Source organism: Thermobia domestica, chromosome 3, assembly GCF_964235325.1.
Source record: "Thermobia domestica chromosome 3, izTheDome1.hap1.1, whole genome shotgun sequence".
NCBI classification, from domain to species: domain Eukaryota; kingdom Metazoa; phylum Arthropoda; class Insecta; order Zygentoma; family Lepismatidae; genus Thermobia; species Thermobia domestica.
In genome coordinates, this window is record NC_137456.1 from 236,898,258 (window position 1) to 236,919,779 (window position 21,522).

Here is a 21,522-nt window from a genome sequence, read left to right on the forward strand (position 1 = left end):
ATATTCACACCGTTAAATTCTAGGTACGATCTCCACATATTAGTAGGAAGACATATATTGATTTTGCTCCAAATACAATAGGATATTCGGGTCTAAAGCCGTATTATTGTGAATGTGCACATGGAAATCGAATAGATTGATGTTCATATGTCCCTGCAAACATTATTTATCTTTCGCGTGCTCGATACATCCAGTAGAGCCAATAAACTTCAGAAAACTAAGAGTGTTGCCCCCGTAAACAACAATTGTGTGTCTGGTTTCACGAGGTCACGAGTAGATCCCCATCATAGTGAAGCAAGTGCTAAGACGAATGATAGTGCTACCTCTTCGGACAAGTGATCATATCACCTTCCAGTATAGAATGGGAATGTGTGCGAGTGTTGCCCCCCGTCTTTGTTTTTTCAAGTGTATTGTGTCATTTCTTTGTGTCGTGCTTTTTTGGTGTCTTTTTATTTTTCTGTGGCCATTAAATATGTATGCCACGCGTATAGCCACTCTTAATGTCAATGGCATTTCTAGTCTCACCAAGCAAAAAGCGCTAGCCGATTACATCAACCAATCGTCTCTGGATATAATTTTCCTGCAAGAATGCAATATTGACAATTTCTCCTTTCTTTTTAATCATTTGTGGGAAGTCAATCCTTCCGAAACTGGTTCTGGAACAGCTATTATATATCGCAAAGATATCTCATTAACCGCTTTCTCAAAATTTCCGTCAGGACGTATTATCGCAGCCAATTATGAAAGCATACACTTTTGTAATTTATATTCGCCGTCCGGGAATACCAAACGTGCTGAGCGAAACTCCTTCTATCTCACCGACGTTCCAATGGAGTTACATTCTGGTGCCAGAGATTTGATTTGTGTAGGAGACTACAATGCAGTGTTAGATCCTATGGATTCAAGTTTTGGTTACAATACTTCTCCTACATTACGTAAATTGATTCAAGACTTTAAGTTAGTTGACGTATGGCGTCATTATAAAGGTAACACCCCAGGGCACACTTTTTTTCGACGAAATGGATCCTCACGTTTGGATAGGATCTATGTCAGTACCACTTTAATTAATTTTGTGCGCTCCATAAACGTTCAACTGGTATGCTTTTCTGATCACTGTGCTGTGGTTTGTACCATTGATCTACCCATCCGTAAGTACTTAAAATCATCCTTTGTTTGGTCACTCAATAACAGCATTTTACCTGACGAGGATCTACAGTTGCTAATTACCAATAGGTGGAACTATTTAATGCACTTTAAATCTCAAAAGAAAAGTTTGTTTTCATGGTGGTTACATCACATTAAACCGTCCTTTCGGTCTATCTGTAAACAGCACTGCAAAGACAAATCCTCTCTTCTTAAAGAGCAATATAATTATTACCATCACTTATTATGTGACTACTATAAAGAACTTGCTCAAGGAGTAGACGTACTCCCTCGTATTAAGGAAATTAAGGCACTCCTACTCACTTTACATCGAAAAAAATCAAGGTTTTTTCACGAGAGGCAAAACAACGATGCTTCAGCATGAAGTTCCCTCTTTACATACAGTTATCTGTGAAAGGCGCAGAGGTAAACAAAACCTTATTTTCAAGGTCTCCTTTCCTAACGGTGTAGTTCACGAGCATGATCAGGTAATCCCAGCTTTGTACGATGCATACCAAAACCTATATTCCCCCGCTCCAACCCAATCTTCTGACCCTTGCTTCGAGCGTCCGACCGGTACTTTCACCCCGGAGGCTCGTAACATATTCAATGCCCCCTTTACAGAAAGAGAAGTCAAGCAAGCTATTTTTGCGGGGAAGTTAAATAAATCTCCGGGACCCGATGGTCTTATATTAGAATTTTACCGCCAATTTCACAGCATTCTTACGCCTTTTCTCACAGAAATGTATAACGAACTCCGACTCACGCCCACGTGCATCTCTTCCTTTACCGCTGGCATAATGGTACTTGTACCTAAACATGCAGGTGCGCATGACTTTGATAATTTTAGACCGATTACCCTCCTTAATGTTGACCAGAAAATTTTATCTCGTTGCCTTGCCTCTCGTTTAGAACCGTTTCTGAATCAAGTCTTACACAATGATCAGTATGGTTTAAAACATACAAAACCTATATTTTTAGCACTAAGTAATATACGAGAAGGTATTCATTGGTGTCAGAAAACAAGTTCTCCGCAGGTCGCTTTATTGGCGCTTGATTTTCATAAGGCATTTGACAGATTGTCACATGATTACATGTTTAAGGTACTTGAAAACTATGGTTTCGGAGACAGTTTTCTTAATTTGATTAAATTTCTTTATACTCAACGATATGTAAGATTAAAGGTTAATGGTGCACTTACATATCCTATCAATGTACGTCGAGGTATTGCACAAGGTTGCCCCCTGTCTTCCATTCTATATAGCTTGGTTCTTGTTCCCTTTCTTTTAACACTGGAACAACAACTTCAAGGTATACAGATTGGTGCAACATCCTTAAAATTACAAGCATTTATAGATACATTGTTTCATTACCAGTCCACAGGAACTGTCACGTGTTGAACTTCTCATATCGAACTACGAGTGCGTTTCAGGTGCTATTCTCAATAAACAAAAGTCATGCCTGATGTGTATAAATCCGGCTGACCAAACACGTGTATTTGTCTACGTTCCCCTTTACTGATCGCATCAAAATCTTAGGCGTAACTTGGCAACGTCGCATAGCAGATACTATAGACTACAATTTTCATACCACAACCTGTACTTTGGTTGCACTCATACACCAAAGTAAAGTCCGGCAGGTCAGTCTTGCAGGCAGAGTATACCTTTTAAATGTTTTTATTTTTAGTCGTCTTTGGTTTCTGACTCAATTTTTTTCCTTGCCGAAGAAATACCTAAGTATCATACGAAAACACACAGGGCAACTGTTGTGGCATAATCACTGCCTAAGGGTAAGTCACGAGACTGCGTGTTTATCAAAACGTGATGGTGGCCTTGGCCTTAAAGACATTAAATTTCAGAGCTACTCGCTGCTGATTCATCACGTCTGTCAAACATTATGCTCCTACTCCGAATCCTTTTCCAGCAAGGCGTTATGTGTACCACTACGTCATATTGAGTTACAAGCTCCCCTGCATATACAACCTTGGATTTCCCTTGTGCCATACCTCAAGGACGTATTTCTTGATATTAGTTACTCGCTTATCGCACGGAGTCACCTTGAAGATCTTTCTGTTAGACAATTATATAATCATTATCATGGCACCACAACTTCGGTTCCCTGTATTGTAGAACATTACCCAATGACACACTGGAAGAAAATCTGGTCAAACATTCATACTCCGGTATTGTCTCCTGCCATGCAATCTCTTTGGTACAGTGTTGTTCACAATATATATCTTACTAACGGGAGACTTTATGAATTGGGTATCTGTAATATTTCTTTCTGCGGTACTTGTTATGTTCTCGATACTCTCCAACACCGGCTCGAAAGTTGCCCACGAAACACAGCTATATGGTTTCATTATCAAAAAATCATTGCCCGTATCTGCAGAACAACTCCTTCTAATATTCACTGTACGTCATTCATGCTGCTTCCGGATTATCAATTTTATCCCAGCACTAAACATAACGCAATTTTATGGATCACGTCCCAAACTATCGATATTCTTTTATGTAATGATTTTAATAATAATGTGACTTTGTATGTCAATCAATTATTGTTCCGTATGCAAACTCTAGCACTTTCAATTCGTAAACAAAAGTTTGCTAATTTTCTAGCAGCAATTTATTGATGTGTCTATTGTACTTTTTTTTTTTGGTATAATTGGATGCTCACAGTACAATTTTCTTTGTTAATCCTTTCTGACGTAATTGGCTAAATAAGAGTACAATAAAGTATTTAAAAGAAAAAAAACCGGTTAGCGTATGCGCCTTTAACGTGGGAGACCAGAGTTCGATTCCCGGAAGGAGCTAAATGCGGTTCGGATTTTACGTTAATTAGTAGGTTCTATTTTCGCTGCTGAACTTTGGGAAGAATACTTGATTTTTGGTTGTTATCCCTTTGATGAGATGGACTAACACTGGTGCAAATGAAATCTTTAGTTTTACGTCCCACGATTATGCCACGATTATCAGTTATTAGTAGCTTCTGAAAACAAACCTATTCATGACTTTTAATTAGAATATCACAGATGATGCCATTAAATGAACTTCTTTGAGTTTATGACGAACACGAACATCGAGCTTTCTTAAGTGCCTCACAAGCAACGTACAGAACAAGGCAGGATCAGATCCGACTCAAACTTCTCCCAGAGGACACATAATAGAAAATAAGAAAATATCCCAAATTGGAGCTGCCCCCATCCAGAAACACCGGGGATATGTTCCGCAACATAACGCAACACGCTACAATTTGATATAAGATTAACGTCATGAATGGTTCTACATAACAATATAACTCTCATAATCGTTGACCATAATTGTACCTCTTCGAGAAACCACATGAGAGCGCTAGTGCCGCTGATAATAATAGAACTGCCGTTTAACTACTGTTGTGTTTTTGTTTACTCTGCTCACTGGCAATTCGAATAATGTGTACTGCAATTCTAGGGCTGAAAAGGAAACAGCATGTTTTGGATATGACGTCCTTCCAAGAAAAAAAAAACATTTTACCCTATAAATTCGAAGTCGCGGTCAGTTCACGAGAAGAACTCATAACAATTTAATTTTTAAAAAAAAAAAACTTTTGTGTCAACTAAACTTCACAATACTGTTGACCACGTACGCACCTTTGGCGTGAGAGATCTGGGTTCGATTTCGGACGGGAGTTCATGTGGTTCAGATTCCACTTTAATCAGTAGGTCTACGTCTCATATAGCCTTGCTACTAAAAGGAGCGTTAAACTTAAAATCAACTCATCTCATGCGATGGTAAATGAAGATAACGGCACCAATCTCCATTTCCTGAAAGAAAATACACATACCGTTAAATTCGAGGTACGATCTCGACATATTAGTAGGAAGACATATATTGATTTTGCTCCAAATACAATAAGATATTAGGGTGTAAAGCCGTATTATTGTGAATGTGCACATGGGAATCGAATAGATTGATGTTCATATGTCGCTGCAAACATTCATTACCTTTCACGTGCTCGATACTTTGCTAAGATCGTTCGGCCTACAAAAATTTTAAGCAAATTCTGTGTTGCCGGTCTTGTGACTCCAGTAATAAACGCTTATAGTGATGAAGATTGAAGGTTCAACATACCGTGTTCTTCATTTTCCCTGCAATGTGTTCTAACACAGGAAAGACATTGCAAGAACATTTTGATATATTTGTATCATCATCTTGTGCATTATAACATTTCATACATTATATATGAGTATACATCATATATAGGGATAATTTTAAAAAAAACATTGTTTTCTATAAATCACGATTTAAAATATTGGTATTTTACTAAGAAAGAATGAAAATCAATGGCAGTAGTGCTCTCACGCTGTTTCTGAAAGAGGTACGATTATGATAGTTATATTCTCACATAGAACCATTCATGACGAGTCAGAAACTCGAACTCAACCATCTTTGACTTCTGACAATATTCGTGCTAGTTAAAAACATTTATGGTGTGACACGGGTTGCATATCTTCAAGGCATGTCTGACTTTAGTTTTTCTCATTTTACACCAAGTTGCACCACGAGCATCAAACCATGGTTAAAATATATTATAGGTGGGTTAATGCTACTTCTATGGAAAAAAAATAGAAGCTGGTCACTCAAACATAAACCAAAAATATTTGAATTCGAAGCACTCACTTTTTCGATGCACTTTTTGCTAGAAATTTGAAGAGCAATTTATATTGTTTCTTGTTTTCGGTAAGGCCCTTCAAGCAAAGTATAGGCCTATTCATATTTTGTTTCACCCTCGTAACTTAAGTAGTTTCAGTGAGCTTTGTGGTAAACAAACATCGTGTGCGTGGGTTTTCTCGGGGTTATCCCGTTTCCTCCCACTTTCTTCATTCCACCATTTCATTAATTTCTCATCATAACTCTCTCCTTTAGCCTAGCCGGTAAAACTTAAAAATTTCATTTCATTTTTAAGTAGTTTCCGAGATATGAACAATTTTTGATTTTTGGAATTTTCAACAATAACTTCGAAATTCGAAGGAATTTGAAGTTGATTTTCTGGTCAAATAAAAGTTATCTTTGTATATGAGACACCATTGGTATAAATATCACAGCAATCCGTGTAAGAGCACGTTTTACCGCTTTGCCCGGCTATACCCTCTATAAGTTGTAATTTCTTTTGATATGTTTTCGAAGAGTGCACTTGAGTAAAGTTCTGTGGTACAGTATACTTTACTATGATTAAGAGATTATAATAACAATGTATAGAACAATCCCTATTATAAGCATGTGCTTAAATAATTTCGGTAGATAAAAGTAGATAGAAACAGGGAGAAAAAAAGCTTTGTATCGTTTCTATGGAATAAAAGTTAACTGTTTCGTCCCTATGAAGGCTTCATATTAAAGTACCTACCGTTTGCACACATTCATTAAGTCGTAGATAAGTTTTTGAGAATATACATCCCCTAATGGATTGTTTGGATTCACAAGGACAAATCCTTTCACTGATAACCCCTGTTCCTGCAGAGACAAAATTTTATCCTCCAGAGCTTTGATTGTCAATATGAAACCCTAAAGAAAGAATAATATTTTATTTAAATTCTGAGAATAATCGGTTCTTGTGAATATGAAAATTATTTAGGATTAATGAACAGGGCTTAAATAATGCTAAATTTACTTGACTATTTTAAATGTTATATCCATTTCTAATATCAAGTTTATCATACTTGAATTACAGTGTATCATAGGTTCTAATCCTTCTATTATCCGACTTGCACGGTGAATAGGTCTGAAGCATTAAGCTGGTAACCCCGTAGCAAAAAAAAAAAAAAAAAAAAAAAATGCTGTTACCATTAGTACCAAAGATGTTATAAAATAGACGATCTGCCCATATACTATGTATCATCATCCTATTAACTCAATGAAGCAAAAAACAACCGAGCGTCCCACGTCTGATTGGCTATTCTCGTTTCCCCCATCGTCTGATTGGCTACTTTGTTTCTGTCATGAATGTTGGCTCAAAACATTGCGATCTTATTGGGCGGAATGGGCAGAGTGGAGGTGGCGAAACTGTGACGTATGGCTTCCAAGATATTTTTCTATAGGCAGATCCTCTATTTTATAACAACCTTGATTAGTACAATTTAATTGTAACACAGGCCAGTAGCCTCAGCATGATAACCACTCTAGTTTTTTTTTTTTTTTTTTTTTTTTTTTTTTTTTTTTAATATTAAGGGTCTAGTGTTTCGGATTACGTATTTTGTAGTGATCAGCAGTGGCGTAGGCAAAGGCCACTTATCAAGATTTTATGAAAACATTAGCCTATTAGATGAATTTGACAGCATGTACCTGTCTCCCTGCATACGCTATTAGGCATTACATACGTGGGTTCTACCTTCCCTCCGATTTCATTTCTCATTCCACTAATTACTTCATTATCATCCCCTTTCATTTACCACACATTCTAACATCATAATCGGGAACATTAAAACTACAACTTTTCTCATTTTTACTAGGTTCAAGGAACATGTGACTGGGACGTGTTCTGTCGGCTGAGATCCGACTGCATTTTCATGACACAGGCGCTTTTCAGTATGCTCATAACGCGTTCATTCAATTATACAGTTTGTGAGCTTACGCATTTTACTCCGAGTTGTTCTATGGAACCGAGGTGGCATGAAAACAGAAAGTAGTTTGTCTTCATTATTTGTAGAAAAAGGAAAACCTATAGGAAAAATTACTTGGAATATATGTATGGGAACGCCGTCGTATACTTTCGCCCTGTGCTCTGATTTTCCACGGCACGGCACTGATTCTGTATAAATATGCGGGAACGTTGTTTCGCTTACCGTACCGCTTGTTCACGAATCCTTAAACAGCCAGTGTCTTGTCTCCCAGATCAATGACAACTTTCGGCAATGTCTTGCCTTGCGGGATAAATGAATAATCACACCTTTACAGTGATTGGTATCTGTCGTCAAAAGAAAGTTTTACCATCTTTGCTCCACGTTCTAGTTATTGGAGGAATCGGTATAGAGTTATTAGGGACGATACCAGATAAATGATGAAAATGCAAGTAAAAGATGGAGATGGAGATGGAAATTATTAATTAAGATAATACCCAGTTATCATAATATCCAAGATAAGATAATATCCAATCACTTCTACTTTTAATTTTCGCGTATCCGCTAGAACAACACGGTCTAGTGATCTCTTTTACACTCAAGCGACGAGAGTTAATATTGTCCAAATGTCCCCTCTAAACCGAATTGTCAGTACCTAATCAGTTATCAGAAACTGTAGACGTTTTTTTTTTCAAGTGAGTATACTTTCATATCATCTATAAATAAACTATTTTTGTAATGTCGATGTTGTGTTGTACCATCTTGACCTCAAATTGTTATTAAATTGTTATGTTATCAAATTGTTAAAATGATTCAGTGTAAAATGGCCTAGTGCTGTATCTGAAATCTGTTATAAATAAATATCCACACTTCTCAATTTATATGTCTAATTACATTCTCTATTGATATTAATATTAATTATTATCTTTTCTTTAAATTTACGCTTTCCTGATATATGTCAATATGAGTGTGAACCTTCCTAACTTATATATTGTGCATAAGTGGAACATTTTAACATTAACACATATAAGTGACGCCACGTATTTACAAGTTACATTATTTTCGCTTTATTAACCACCTCTTTAACCTATAACGGGTAACATCCTTTCAGACCTATCACTTCTTAGTCTCCACCTGTGTATTAAATTTTGCTCGATTGGCTTAGTACTTCTTGCTGGAGCGAAGCTACATTCGTCATTCCCTTGGAAGAGTCCCATTGCAGTCGAATCAATCATATTGTGCTGTAATTGTTAATGAAATATTCTCTTCTGAGATACGAGCAAAAATGTAAGGTGTTTTGGGAAAATTTTGTTCGAAGAAAATTTACCCCCAAAAGTAAACTTCACTTTGTGATTTTTAATAACTAATTAATTATACCATATAGTAGGGTTATAAATGAAGTCGTTTATTTATGAATTATCAACAAAATGGTAGAGTCATTTCTGAAAAAAAAAAAAAAGTTCGAAAAAACTCACCTCCAAGAGTACACTCCCTCGTAGGTTTTTCAGAACAATTGAGCTACGCCATATTATCAAAGTAGTAATAGAATATGTATTTATGAAATGTGAACAAAATCGGATGAGTCATTTTTGAGAGCTCATCTCCAATAAACTACACTTTTCTCCTAGTATATACGTCAACAGAAGTGTGAATCATACTAGCCTATACATAGTTCAACTCAGTAAAAGAAAAAAAGTAGCGCCACCTTTATATGAGTTATAGTTTTTTGCTATTTATTACCCACACCCTTAACTTATATTCAGTAGCTTCCTTTCCCCTAATAGCATGTTGGTTTGCAGCAAGTCTTTCACTATATTTGATTTTAACTTGCTAGGCTTTCCGTGCACTGTACACGTGCTGCAGGTGTTTTGAAAGAGTTATCTGCAAATGTCGTAATTTAATTTTCACTTGCTAGATTTTACTTGCCTCGAAGGTTTTCTGCAAGTTTGTAGCAAGTGTGTCAGTTCTAGTTTCTACCAACAGATGGCACAGAAGTCTAATCTTAGAAATCTCCCCGCCAGGCCACCATTTGTAGTAGGTGCGAAGTCTATAATTAAGATAATTACGTAAGTAATTTTAAACGTGTATTGTTTGGCAAAGTTGTTGAGAAAAATATACTGTGTGATTGTTCGTATACAGTAAATGTTCGGTTTGTAAAAGGCTTGCAATTCAATGCAAGTATATACCTGCAGAAGACTTACTACACTCACTTGCTGAAGACCTGCTGTAGACTTGTAATGCAAGTATATACTTGCAGAAGACTTTCTACAAACTTACTGTAGACTTGCAGTGCAATTGGTATCCTTGCAGAGACTTGCGTCAAACCTACACTAACTTGCTGCCGACTTACTGTGCACTTGCAGTGCAAGTGGAAACTTGCAGTAGACTCGCTGTGCAATAAACCCCTTGCAGAAACTTGCTTTGCAAACTTACCATACACTTGCACTGCAGGCGTGCTGCAAGTTCGAAAAGCGTCAACTAGGAAGTTTGCATTAAACTTGCATCAAACTTGCAGACTTGCATCACAAGTCTGCTGCGAGTTTGCCAGACTCGGATTGCAAATCTGCTGCAAGTTTGTTGCAAGTCATTTTTGCTATCTGGGTCAGACCTGGTAGTTTTCAGTATCAATTTGTGTACTAAATTCAGCTCTATCGACTGAGTTGTTTTTGCTACAGCGAAGAAGTGTTACTTTCGTCATTCCGAGCGAAGATTCTCATTGTAGTTGAATCAATAAAGCGTTTTGTAAACTAGTAATACTATGTTTTGCCAGTTGTCAATGTTGGAAGTAATATCTACTGTTTCTTGCTTCCACCTAGAAGAGTCGGAAGTACCCTCAGCACAACGATCTGGGGGAAGAAGTAGAATTTTAACTTCTCAATTTATTTATTTATTTATTTATTGTAACAACAACACAACAGGCGTCCTGCCCATTTACAGTGTTTGTTTACATATATGGTAAAATATCATTATTTTTACAGAAGAAAAACATACAGAAATTTTTATTGTTTCATTAATTAACTCAGCTCATCATACTACAAATTGTGTTCCTAAACATTTTTTCAGACATATTGAATATGTCTATCATTTCACACTTTTCTTCAATATTATTGTAGTGAGTGTAGGTTCATAAATGTTAATATTCCAATCTAAATATGATTACCACCTGTTAAGGGTTGTGTGCTTCATGTGGATTGGCGGTAAAGGTTGTTAAAGTATTGCACTCTCCTATAGGTAAACAAACAATGCCTGCAGTTTAAATACTATGTTCAAGTTACTTAGTTACTAATTTATATTGTGCTTAACATGAAATAAATACTTACAGATATTATATACGTAATTACAATCGTATTTATATGTCCGTGTTTAGCATAATCACTATAGAATTTTAAATAAGCAAATTAACACAATACAGTTTTTAAGTTGCAAGTAAATCGTCATAATAAATTTAGTTTTAAATCTGAAATTTTCTGCACACTAGCACCATCTATTAGCATCAGGTATAATGCATCGCACGTAGCGGAGTAACGACTTTAACTATTAGGAATTATTTTAACTATTAGGAATTAGTGTTATTTGGCTATTTCTATTAGAAATTGGTGTTACTTTAACTATTAGGAATTAGTGTTACTTTAACTATTAGGAATTAATGTTACTTTAACTATTATGAATTAGTGTTACTTTAACTATAAGGATTCACTGTTACTTTAACTATTAGAATTAGTGTTACTCTAACTATAAAGAATAAGTGTTACTCTGATTATTCGGAATTAGTGTTTCCTCAACTATTAGGAATTAGTGATACTTTAACTATTAGGAATTAATGTTACTTTAACTATTATGAATTAGTGTTACTTTAAGTATTAGTATTCACTGTAACTATTAGAATTAGTGTTACTCTAACTATAAAGAATAAGTGTCACTCTGACTATTCGGAATTAGTGTTTCTTCAACTATTAAGAATTAATGTTACTTTAACTATTAGAAATTAATCTTACTTTAACTATTATGAATTTGTGTTACTTTAACTATTAGGATTCACTGTTACTTCAACAATTAGAATTGGTGTTACTCTAACTATAAAGAATAAGTGTTACTCTGACTATTCGCAATTAGTGTTTCTTCAACTATTAGGAATTAGTTTTACTTTAACTATTAGAAATTAATGTTATTTAACTATTAGGAATGTACTTTAACTATTAGAAATTAGTATTACATTAACTATTAGGAATTAGTGTTACTCATCACAAGGGCGAAGAAGGCCACGAACAACTTTATGCAACTGATGAAATATGTAAGTGGAAGACATAAAATTCCAGCAACGATAAATTGCTATATTTTTCTTTTAAACTATCGCTACACTGCAAACCAAACTTTTTTATTTGAAGTTCTGGGGCAAGGGATTCTATGTCAGCGTTAAAAGGATTGCAAAAAATTTTGATGTCATTTGTAATTACATCATAATCTTATATATATATATATATATATATATATATATATATATATATATATATATATATATATATATATAATATATATATATATATATATATATATATATACAGTGTGGCTGGATTTAGGACGGTGCAAAGGTGCACTTGCACTCCCTCTGCATTGTAAATATACACTATCTAAAATAAGAAGCTGGCAGTGAAAATACTTTCCGAAACTTTCTGCCATCATGTTTCCGTTTGCGGCTTAAAAGAAAGCAGAGCTTTGCAAAAGCAATAGTTTAAGTCGATTTTCTAAAGGTTGAAGGAAAAAGATTTACCAAGCAAAACAATATAACATTTGTCAAGTAAGGAAGGAAACAGAAGCCAGGACGAGAGAAGAACATTTTTTTTCCTGCATAACACTTGCGACCCTCTCTAAAAATACTTCCCTCCGTCCTATGCATCAGTGTTATCAGGGATGAAGAACATTGTCATGTCATTTTGAGGAGTTTCAGTATGATTGGTTATTTTAGTAGTTATTGGTGCACCCCCCTCAGACAATCCGGGATCCGGCTCGATATATATATAGTTTCCATCTTGTACTTTTAAGTTAAGGTAATTCATGAGTTTAGTTCAATCTGCATAAAATTATATCTTCAATAGCCACACATTGTTATTATGTGATTCGATAGATTCGATTAGTCAGAAGTCGATTCGTTTCATTCAAGATAAGTTCGGTTATTGTTCGGAGCTCAAAAACTCGCTTTAGAACTTTGCTGCAGTTAAACCAGCGTATTGCAGTATAATATGGTATTCCATCCCCCCCCCCCCAATCTCTTCAATAAATTCGTGAAATGGACAGTGATTAAACGCATGCGATCAGATATAATTAACAGTTGACATGAATAACTTTAAAACTTCTGACATATCCAAGCACCAAGAATACTGGTGAATGATGCAACATACGATTGATGGTTTTGAAACACCGTAATTTTTGTTGCCTTTGATACGAGAAGTACGATACCTTTATTTTTTCTACTCATCTGCCATCATCAATAGTAATACACTGTATTTTTTTCCCCACTGAACATTGTTTTTCTGAACAGCATTTTCAATTCCTTTAAAATAGTGTTTGCTGACAAACTTATGCTTTGTTAAAAAATTAGCTTTTCCTTGACATATTTCTTCTGCTGTTGCAAAAATGCAATCCTTGATTAATTCACCGTAGGTAAATAGTTTCCCACGTTTCGCAATTGAATGAGCCATGCAGGAACTAACATGGGTTGCTGCTTCTTGTTCAACATTTATTTTCTTAAACAACAATATTGTTGACATTTCAACCCGCTTATCAATGATTCATATTTTTGTAACCGTAGGCTTTCCTGTACGTATATTTGGAGTAATTCTGAGAATACTTAGTTTTATAATGACGTTTCATATTGTATTCTTTGTGGAGTGATATTGTTTTATTGCAAATTGCATGCATTAAATTATTCTTATTGTTTGACTCAATCACGAAATATTGATATATCCATTGTTCTCCAAATGTTCTGCACTCATATCCTTCATTTTTCCCTATATTTATATAAATCCATACAAAAGACACGTAGGGTAACTTCAAGTCAAAATAATGCTAATTAATGTAATTATAAGCCGGGATTTTGAATAAAGAATTCACCGGTTTTATCCATTCACAATTAAAAACACTATATTTTTATTATTAAACTATAGTAACAAAACACACTAGTCGCACTATATTTCGCTTTTTAGGTCGAACTTGTCGCTCCGAACTCAAAAGTTGAAACTGTCCTACTCTCAATTGTCTACCGTATTTATATTACACATCTTCGGTACGCAGAACATATTCGAAAATACTCGAAAGTATTCGAATCTTCCACACAAGCAATCGCGAAGCAGGACATTTCCAGAACATGCTCTAGTTCTGGTACTCACTTCACGAAAGTGCTATATAATTCGATTAACAATTTTGCGTAATTCTGCAACTCCCCACAAGAAGGTGCTGGCGCCACAGTATGTTGGTATTACGAGCTACCTAGGTAGACCCTTGAGACTTAGTGGAGAAATCAGTACAATCCTTAGACTAAGAAGTTTGGAGACCCCTGTTATATCTAAAGTGGATTGGGCTACGAAACAATTTTTGCCAGTTATATGGCTATATTATTATTATTCTCGATGTAAAGCTAGTATATTGTTATCCTTTTTCAGATTATATTAATCGTGATGTGAATCACAATGTACTGTATCTGAGTTGGGGTTGGTAATTTTTAATTTTAATGTTTATGCTACGAAAAAGGTTCACTCAATAGTTAACCCTAATTGTTTTCGTTATCTTATTGAAATTAAGCTCCCTTTTTCTATCTTAATATATCAACAGAAGACAAATTTACTCACTTTGCTTTTCACAAAGGAGATTATTTATCATTATACATAGAATTTGCTGGAACTGATTGGTCTAATATACCTAGCAATACTAAGTTCAGAATACAATTTTTACCTGCTATAGCAGTTGAAAATTCAATAAAATTAAGTATGGAAAATGACATACCTTTAAGTAGGCCTATATCTAGGAAATGTCCATCTTGGTATTCCAAGAATTTAATTTCTATAATTAAAGCTAAAGAACAGTATCACAGGAGATTTAAAGCTGTCCTAAACGAGAATTAACAATTCAAATATAAAATACTTCTGATAACTTTACCTATATTTATGAAAGAGAGAACAATTTAAGGAGTACCTCGAAAAAATTAGAAATTCCTAATACGGAGAAAGGTTATTCGAATCAAACCTCTGGACTTATAGTTAATTGTATATATCTGGTAAAAATTGTTGGCTGACTCCTGGGCTGAACTATTTGAGTCTATATATTTAAAACTTTCCTTTTTACGTAACATTAACGTATAGACAGTGGCTGGCAGTAGATGTTTCTACCCAGTTGACAATAATAACAAAAGTTATAAAAGGTCTTAATGCTGTCTTCTTGTGTTCTTGATCATGTACCGATATTTATATTGAAGGGAATCAACTATATTACTTCTCCGGTATATTTGAATCGCTGCTTAATTGGAGCTTGCTTACCTCTGTTTATCCAGATCATTGGAACGCTGTTGCTGTTGTCCCTCTTTCCAAAACATGGTAAGGATCTAGCGATTATGGATCAATTTAACTCTTGAATATTATTCCTAGTGTTCATGACAAGTTGGTTTGCAGGTTCTTGTATAATAATGTTTATTCTAGTATCTCTATACATCAACATGGTTTTGTGAAAAATAGATTAACTGCTGAGACGATTCTGTCCTGTTTTATGACTGATGTTCTTCCTGTTGTTAAGAATAACGAACAGGTTGATGTAGAATATTTTGATTTCTCCAAGGCTTTTGACAAATTATCTCATGATATTTTGAGTATTTTCTTTGTCATGTAGAAAATTTATTGTTAGATACAAGAGTTGTGTTTGATATCTACAATATCTGTTCCGGTGTTCCTTAGTGTTCCAAATTGGGTCCGCTTTTATTTTTCGTGTTTATTAATGATAATTTAAGCGATAACTTGAATTGCACATATAATGTATACAGATGGTTTAAATATTTACAAAACTGTTAAGGATTTTGATGACTGCTTTGTAATTCAAAATAATATTAATAATGTTCTATATTGGTCGGAAGTTAATGTTGTACCATTAAATTGTAATAAAATATTTAATATGATTTTTACGAACAAGTCTAATATAGTTTATTTTACTTATGTTGTTGATAAGACATTCGTTAAATTTGCAATTTTATTAGATATTTGGGTATTGTCTTTGATAACAAGTAGCTTTTTAATAAATACAGTATATACCGCTAAATAACATTGTTTCAAAGGCTCGTAGGAATATTGTTTTTTTTTAATGGGTATTAATAAACATTAATTGTGAGAAAATGTGCCGTCTTTATTACGTTAATACAAGGAGTCAGAGTATTTGTCCAGTATCTGGAATAGAACTACAAATTATCTGTTAGTCTTGAAATTATTCAAAATAATATTTTGTTATGGTTACGTTGGAAATTTAAGCGTTTCTTAGATAAAATAGTAGAAAATGTAAGATAGTCATTGCTCATTTTGAAGTTGTCGCAGAGAAGAACTATTACGGATCTCAAATTATTGCATTTTATTTTACATAGTAAACTGAATTTGTTAACTATAATAACTTTATATGTTCCAAGCCATTACACAAGGAATTTGAGAATGTTTCTAGGTGCCACCTATCTAAAAGATGTTCCTACTGGCAATGATTTGGCCATGTTGTTGATGTGTTTGTTGAGGATTGTGATTTACTTCAAAAGTAACTCTATCTATATTATATCACAGGTTGTGTGGGGTTCATTATTATTATTATTATTATTATTATTATTATTATTATTATTATTATTATTATTATTATTATTATTATTATTATTTGCATGTGTAACTTGTATAGTATGCTATTAAACTTATATTTTCGTATCATTGTGATGTGTTTGTTTATAATTTGATGTAATTTTTTGTATTGTAAATTGCATTGGATATATTGTCTGTAATTTCCTGATTCAATAATAATAATAGATCTATAATAATAATAATAATAATAATAATAATAATAATAATAATAATAATAATAATAATAATAATAATAATAATAATAATAATAATAATAATAATAATATGCTACATAGAGAGCAGCAATAATTCTAAGAAAGGGATATAATGTCATTCGATTCTTTGTGAGCAATGTTTGCGGCATCATTGCAGCTGCACATGTCTATGCTGTACGATCAAAGGGATTAACAACAATGCATATTGCATGCACATATACTGCAAACCAGACGACGTCGAACTATTAGTAGGGACATTGGTGGCTGCACTATATTGCTGAATTTGTATGCTGGCGTTCGGATATAGGTTGGAAACACTATCGTAAGAGTTGTGCTGCAGTTAGAATATATATATGGATTTTGCGAAACTGTTTTTATACTTTAAAAAAATCGTATTATTTTCGGGCCAATACTGTGATTTTGAATTTGCAAATGAAAATGTATATTTCCACTTTTGGATATTGTTTTACCAGTAAATTTAAAACATATAAAGAAATCTAATAATTCAAAATTTTTATTTTATACGCCCTCAGTATTTGGATCATTTTTAAAAAAAAAAATGCTGCAAATCTCGTTTTTTTGTAAGAAGAGAATATATTTCGAAACTGTTTTCTATATTTTCTTAGTTGATGTAAAGAATAAACAGCAGCTATATGAATTTTGTTTCGTTATGAAAAAGCCATTCATTCTCTCGATGTTCAAACCAGCGAGCCTGGGACTGAAAAGGGTTCTCATTCAATAATTCAGTAGGAAGACGAGTGCTGTAAGTCGATAGCAAGCTAAACTTGAAATCCGAGTGAGCACAAGCCTCAGTGAGATTAGAGAGCGCTAGTACGAGCGAATGTGAGCCCTAGTAAACGACAGCGAACCGAGCCCTTAGCGAACGAAAGCCCAATGAGGTAAGTGAAAGTTTGATCGAGTAGTGAGAGCCCCATTGAGGATAGCAAGCCCGAGCTCAAATGAGTAAGACTATGAGCTAGCATAAGCCTAATTCAGATTACTGAGCGCGAGCCCCTTTAAAAATAGTAAGCTTGAGCCCAAGTGACCCTAGCTTGTAAAATAACCATCTGTGCTCTCGACTGTTAAAATTCGAATAATTCAATATTCGAACATTCTAATAACACAGTCACACACAAACAAAAGTTCTGTGCACGAGACACCTGCTATGGATTCGATATATTTTGTTACATACAATCCATATTTCGAAACCCCAGGAAGATTGATAGTGCCAATTTTTTGTTATGGACGAAAAGCTGGAGCGATTTTGGATAGGGAGAATACACAGCCATTTACAGCCATACAGAAAAAAAGTTCTGTGCACCGTACCCCATGATATGGATTCGATGTATTTTGTTATACAGAATCCAAATTTCGAAACCCCAGAAAGATCGATCTTACAATTTTTTTATTATGGGCGAAAAGCTGGAGCGATTTTGGATAGAGAATACACAGCCATATACAGCCATACAAAAGAAAAGTTCTGTGCACCGTAGCCCACGGTATAGATTCGATGTATTTTGTTACACAGAATCCAAATTTCGAAACCCCAGGAAGATCGATCGTACCATTTTTTTTTTTTTTATTATGGGCGAAAAGCTTGAGCGATTTTGGATAGGGAGGATTCATGTAACACAATCACAAGAAAACAAAAGTTCTGTGCACCGTACAACATGGTATGAATTCGATGTATTTTGTTACACAGAATCCAAATTTCGAAACCTTACGACGATTGCCCATATCAGTTTTTTAAGAGCGTGAAACTTGAGGAATTTTGGACAGGGAGGATACATGTAACACAGCCATACAAAAAAAAAAAAAAAAAAAAGTTCTGAACAGTGAGCCCCAGCGTATGGATTTGATATATTTTATTACACTGAATCGCGTACTTACACAGAAGAACGTGTATCCTCCCTATCCAAAATCTCTTTAATTTTTCGCCCATAAAAAATTGACAGAGTCAATCGTCCTGGGGTTTCGAAATTTGGATCATGTGTAACAGATTACATCGAATCCATGCCCTAGTGTTCGGTGTACAGAAATTATATTTTTGTGTGTGACTGTGTAATGGGTATTCGAATATTTGTTATTAGAATAGATAATAATTGTTCGAATAATATTAAAAACGAATATTTGGATATTCGGATACTTGAATAACAGTAGAAATATTATTCAAGAAACGAATGATACTAATTTGAACAGTACTACTCTTGCCTACTAATTGAAGCTACTCTAAAATCGAACATATTTTGTAGTGGGAAAAATGACATGTGTATTTGTTTTGCTTAATATGCGTTGTTCTTATGGTTGAGTCGTTAATACGTTTTTAAATTATTTTTGAGCGTGATCGGCACCATTAGTTTCGGTAATACATATCTTACTTTAAAACACGTTAATTATAGTCGGAGATTACCTCCGTCGCAGTGAGTACTTCAAACGAAACAGCACTTTAAAAGAACTCTTCGGTTACACCTGAACTTTTTCCACATAGATACTGTACAAGTTATAATAATAACACAACCACACACGCACAAAAAAAAAAAAAAGTTTTGTGAACCGGACCCCAGGATATGGAGTCAATGTATTTTGTTACGCAGAATCCAAATTTCGAAACCCCAAGACAATCGACCGTGTCAATTCTTTTTAAGGTCGAAAAACTTTAGTGAATTTTGGTGCAAATTTTTGTACGTAATACAGCACATACGTTTTTCGCCCACAAAACAAACTTGACACATTCAATCGTTCTGGGGTTTCGAAATTTGGATTCTGCGTAACAAAATACAGCGAATACATAGCCTGGGGTCCGGTACACAGAATTTTTATTTCTAGTGTGTGTGGCTGTGATAATTATTATTATTGGCTGCAAAATATTTAGAATGGAAAAATTAAATATTACAATATATTATACGAAAGCATTACCTTTGGTTTTACTGGAATATCCATGAATTGCACTCCAGTTCCATTCGTTATAGACTTGAAGACACCTGAATAAAGTGGACTAGTAGATAATACAATATCATTGGGCTTTAGTAGATAATAGGCTATAGATTTTAGAGCTCCTCTGGCACCATTCATTATAAATACCTATGGAATAAATTAAATTTTATTAGCTATTACTAATGGAAAAAAATGAAGGACACCAATCTATGCAACTTCATAATGATATTTATTTTCTATTGTGAGGTCTTTTAACAATTTAATCGTTTGGAAGAGAGATAATTGATAAAATAGTAAAAATGAAAAATTCAGATATTTTAAAAGCTGTTATAATTTCTAGTACTTCCTAGCATTGGTGGATAGGCCTAGTGGTAAGACTAAAGGAAGAAAGTTGTTCATGGAAATGACAAAGAACGTTTTATGAAAATACATAATACTAAGAGCACAATGACACCAAATAATCTCAAGATATTGGGTTCATGCATTTAAAATATTTGAAGGGAAGCTACTTTCTACAACACAATGGAAGAACCAAGGTCATGTGTACGACATGCCAAACTATGCACATATTCAGAAAACAGGCTTTAGTACCTAGCAGGGTGTTGTGGAACAGTGTCGTGTGAAAGTGCGCAATGGAGAACACAATTGACGTTGATTTTACTTCATTACTTCAAATTGAAATATTCTGTACATCTACTCACGAAAAACCAATAACGCATTTGGCTCAGTATTGTTAATGAAAGCACCATACGCAACTTATTAGTGGAATTTCATTTCCGTATCGCAACATTGAAAAATAAGCCTAATGTCCACCAATCAACAACATGTTCTAATGATCCAATCAGGAACATCGTAAAAGTATTCATGGAATTACAGACGGGTTAGATATACACCCTATCACTCTCATTGGGTTGCCCCATGCAATGGAAAATATTAAATAATTGCACTTGTTAGTTTCACGTGAGTGGTGAACAAAAATTGCCTCCGGAGATGTGTTCTCTCTGTGTACAGAATAATCGGGAAGGTTTTCTGCACTATATTATCACTTCAAATGAAAAATAGATCTGTTACAACAATACTACGTAAATGCATAGCACATAAGTTGGATTGTGACATACGTCTAGGACGGTTTCCAAAACCATCCTTCCACTGGCAGAAGATACTGTTCCTTATATAGTAGTCTAATGTAGAAGTGATCCATCATGGATTTCTCCGTTGAGACAAATCATACATTATGGATCGTTACAATGTTGGACTCCATACAGTGCCACAAACTTGTCCATATGCATCCAACAATGGTAAAAAGAAATGGTGCCTTCAAATTACACGACAATTTACGATACACATGTCATTCAAAAGACAATACAGGATCTCCATAAGTTGCAGAAACCTTTAGATATTCATCGTTATTTTGTCGCCTCTTCAATTGACTACCGCAGTTTCTCGCATCGCAGACTCCAGGCTTGTTTCCTCATGGAATCCAAGCCTCAATTCAGTATTAGCATAAGTGTATGGCTGTATTTGAAGACTGCTCTGGCTAACTAGATGTTGTATGTATATATATATATTTCTTCCTTTGAAACTGATGCACATCAGTCGTATATTTCTGTCGCATCAACCGTAATTAAAGCAAGCAAACTTCCACCATTTGCCGATCCACAGGAGCATTAAGTATCAATATATAACTTCTGACTGCGTAAGGGAAGGTCAATTTTAGTTTGAAGATCTCATGAACGAATCACACTGGACATCGTTCAAAGAAAATTGATACTATTTTCGGCAGAGTAAGTGG

General features: G+C 34.6%; 1 protein-coding gene across 1 annotated transcript in view; it reads right to left on the reverse strand.

The window, feature by feature from the left end:
- Positions 1-3,100: 3,100 nt before the first annotated feature.
- Positions 3,101-21,522, reverse strand: part of LOC145682166 (putative inactive 1-aminocyclopropane-1-carboxylate synthase-like protein 2) — a 34,045-nt gene continuing 15,623 nt past the window's right edge. Inside the window, exons 3-5 of the mRNA XM_081753754.1 lie at positions 19,713-19,877; positions 6,526-6,683; positions 3,101-3,212 (exon numbers count right to left, since the gene is read on the reverse strand). Coding sequence (XP_081609880.1) covers positions 3,101-3,212; positions 6,526-6,683; positions 19,713-19,877 — 435 coding nt within the window. The remainder of the gene's footprint in view (positions 3,213-6,525; positions 6,684-19,712; positions 19,878-21,522) is intronic.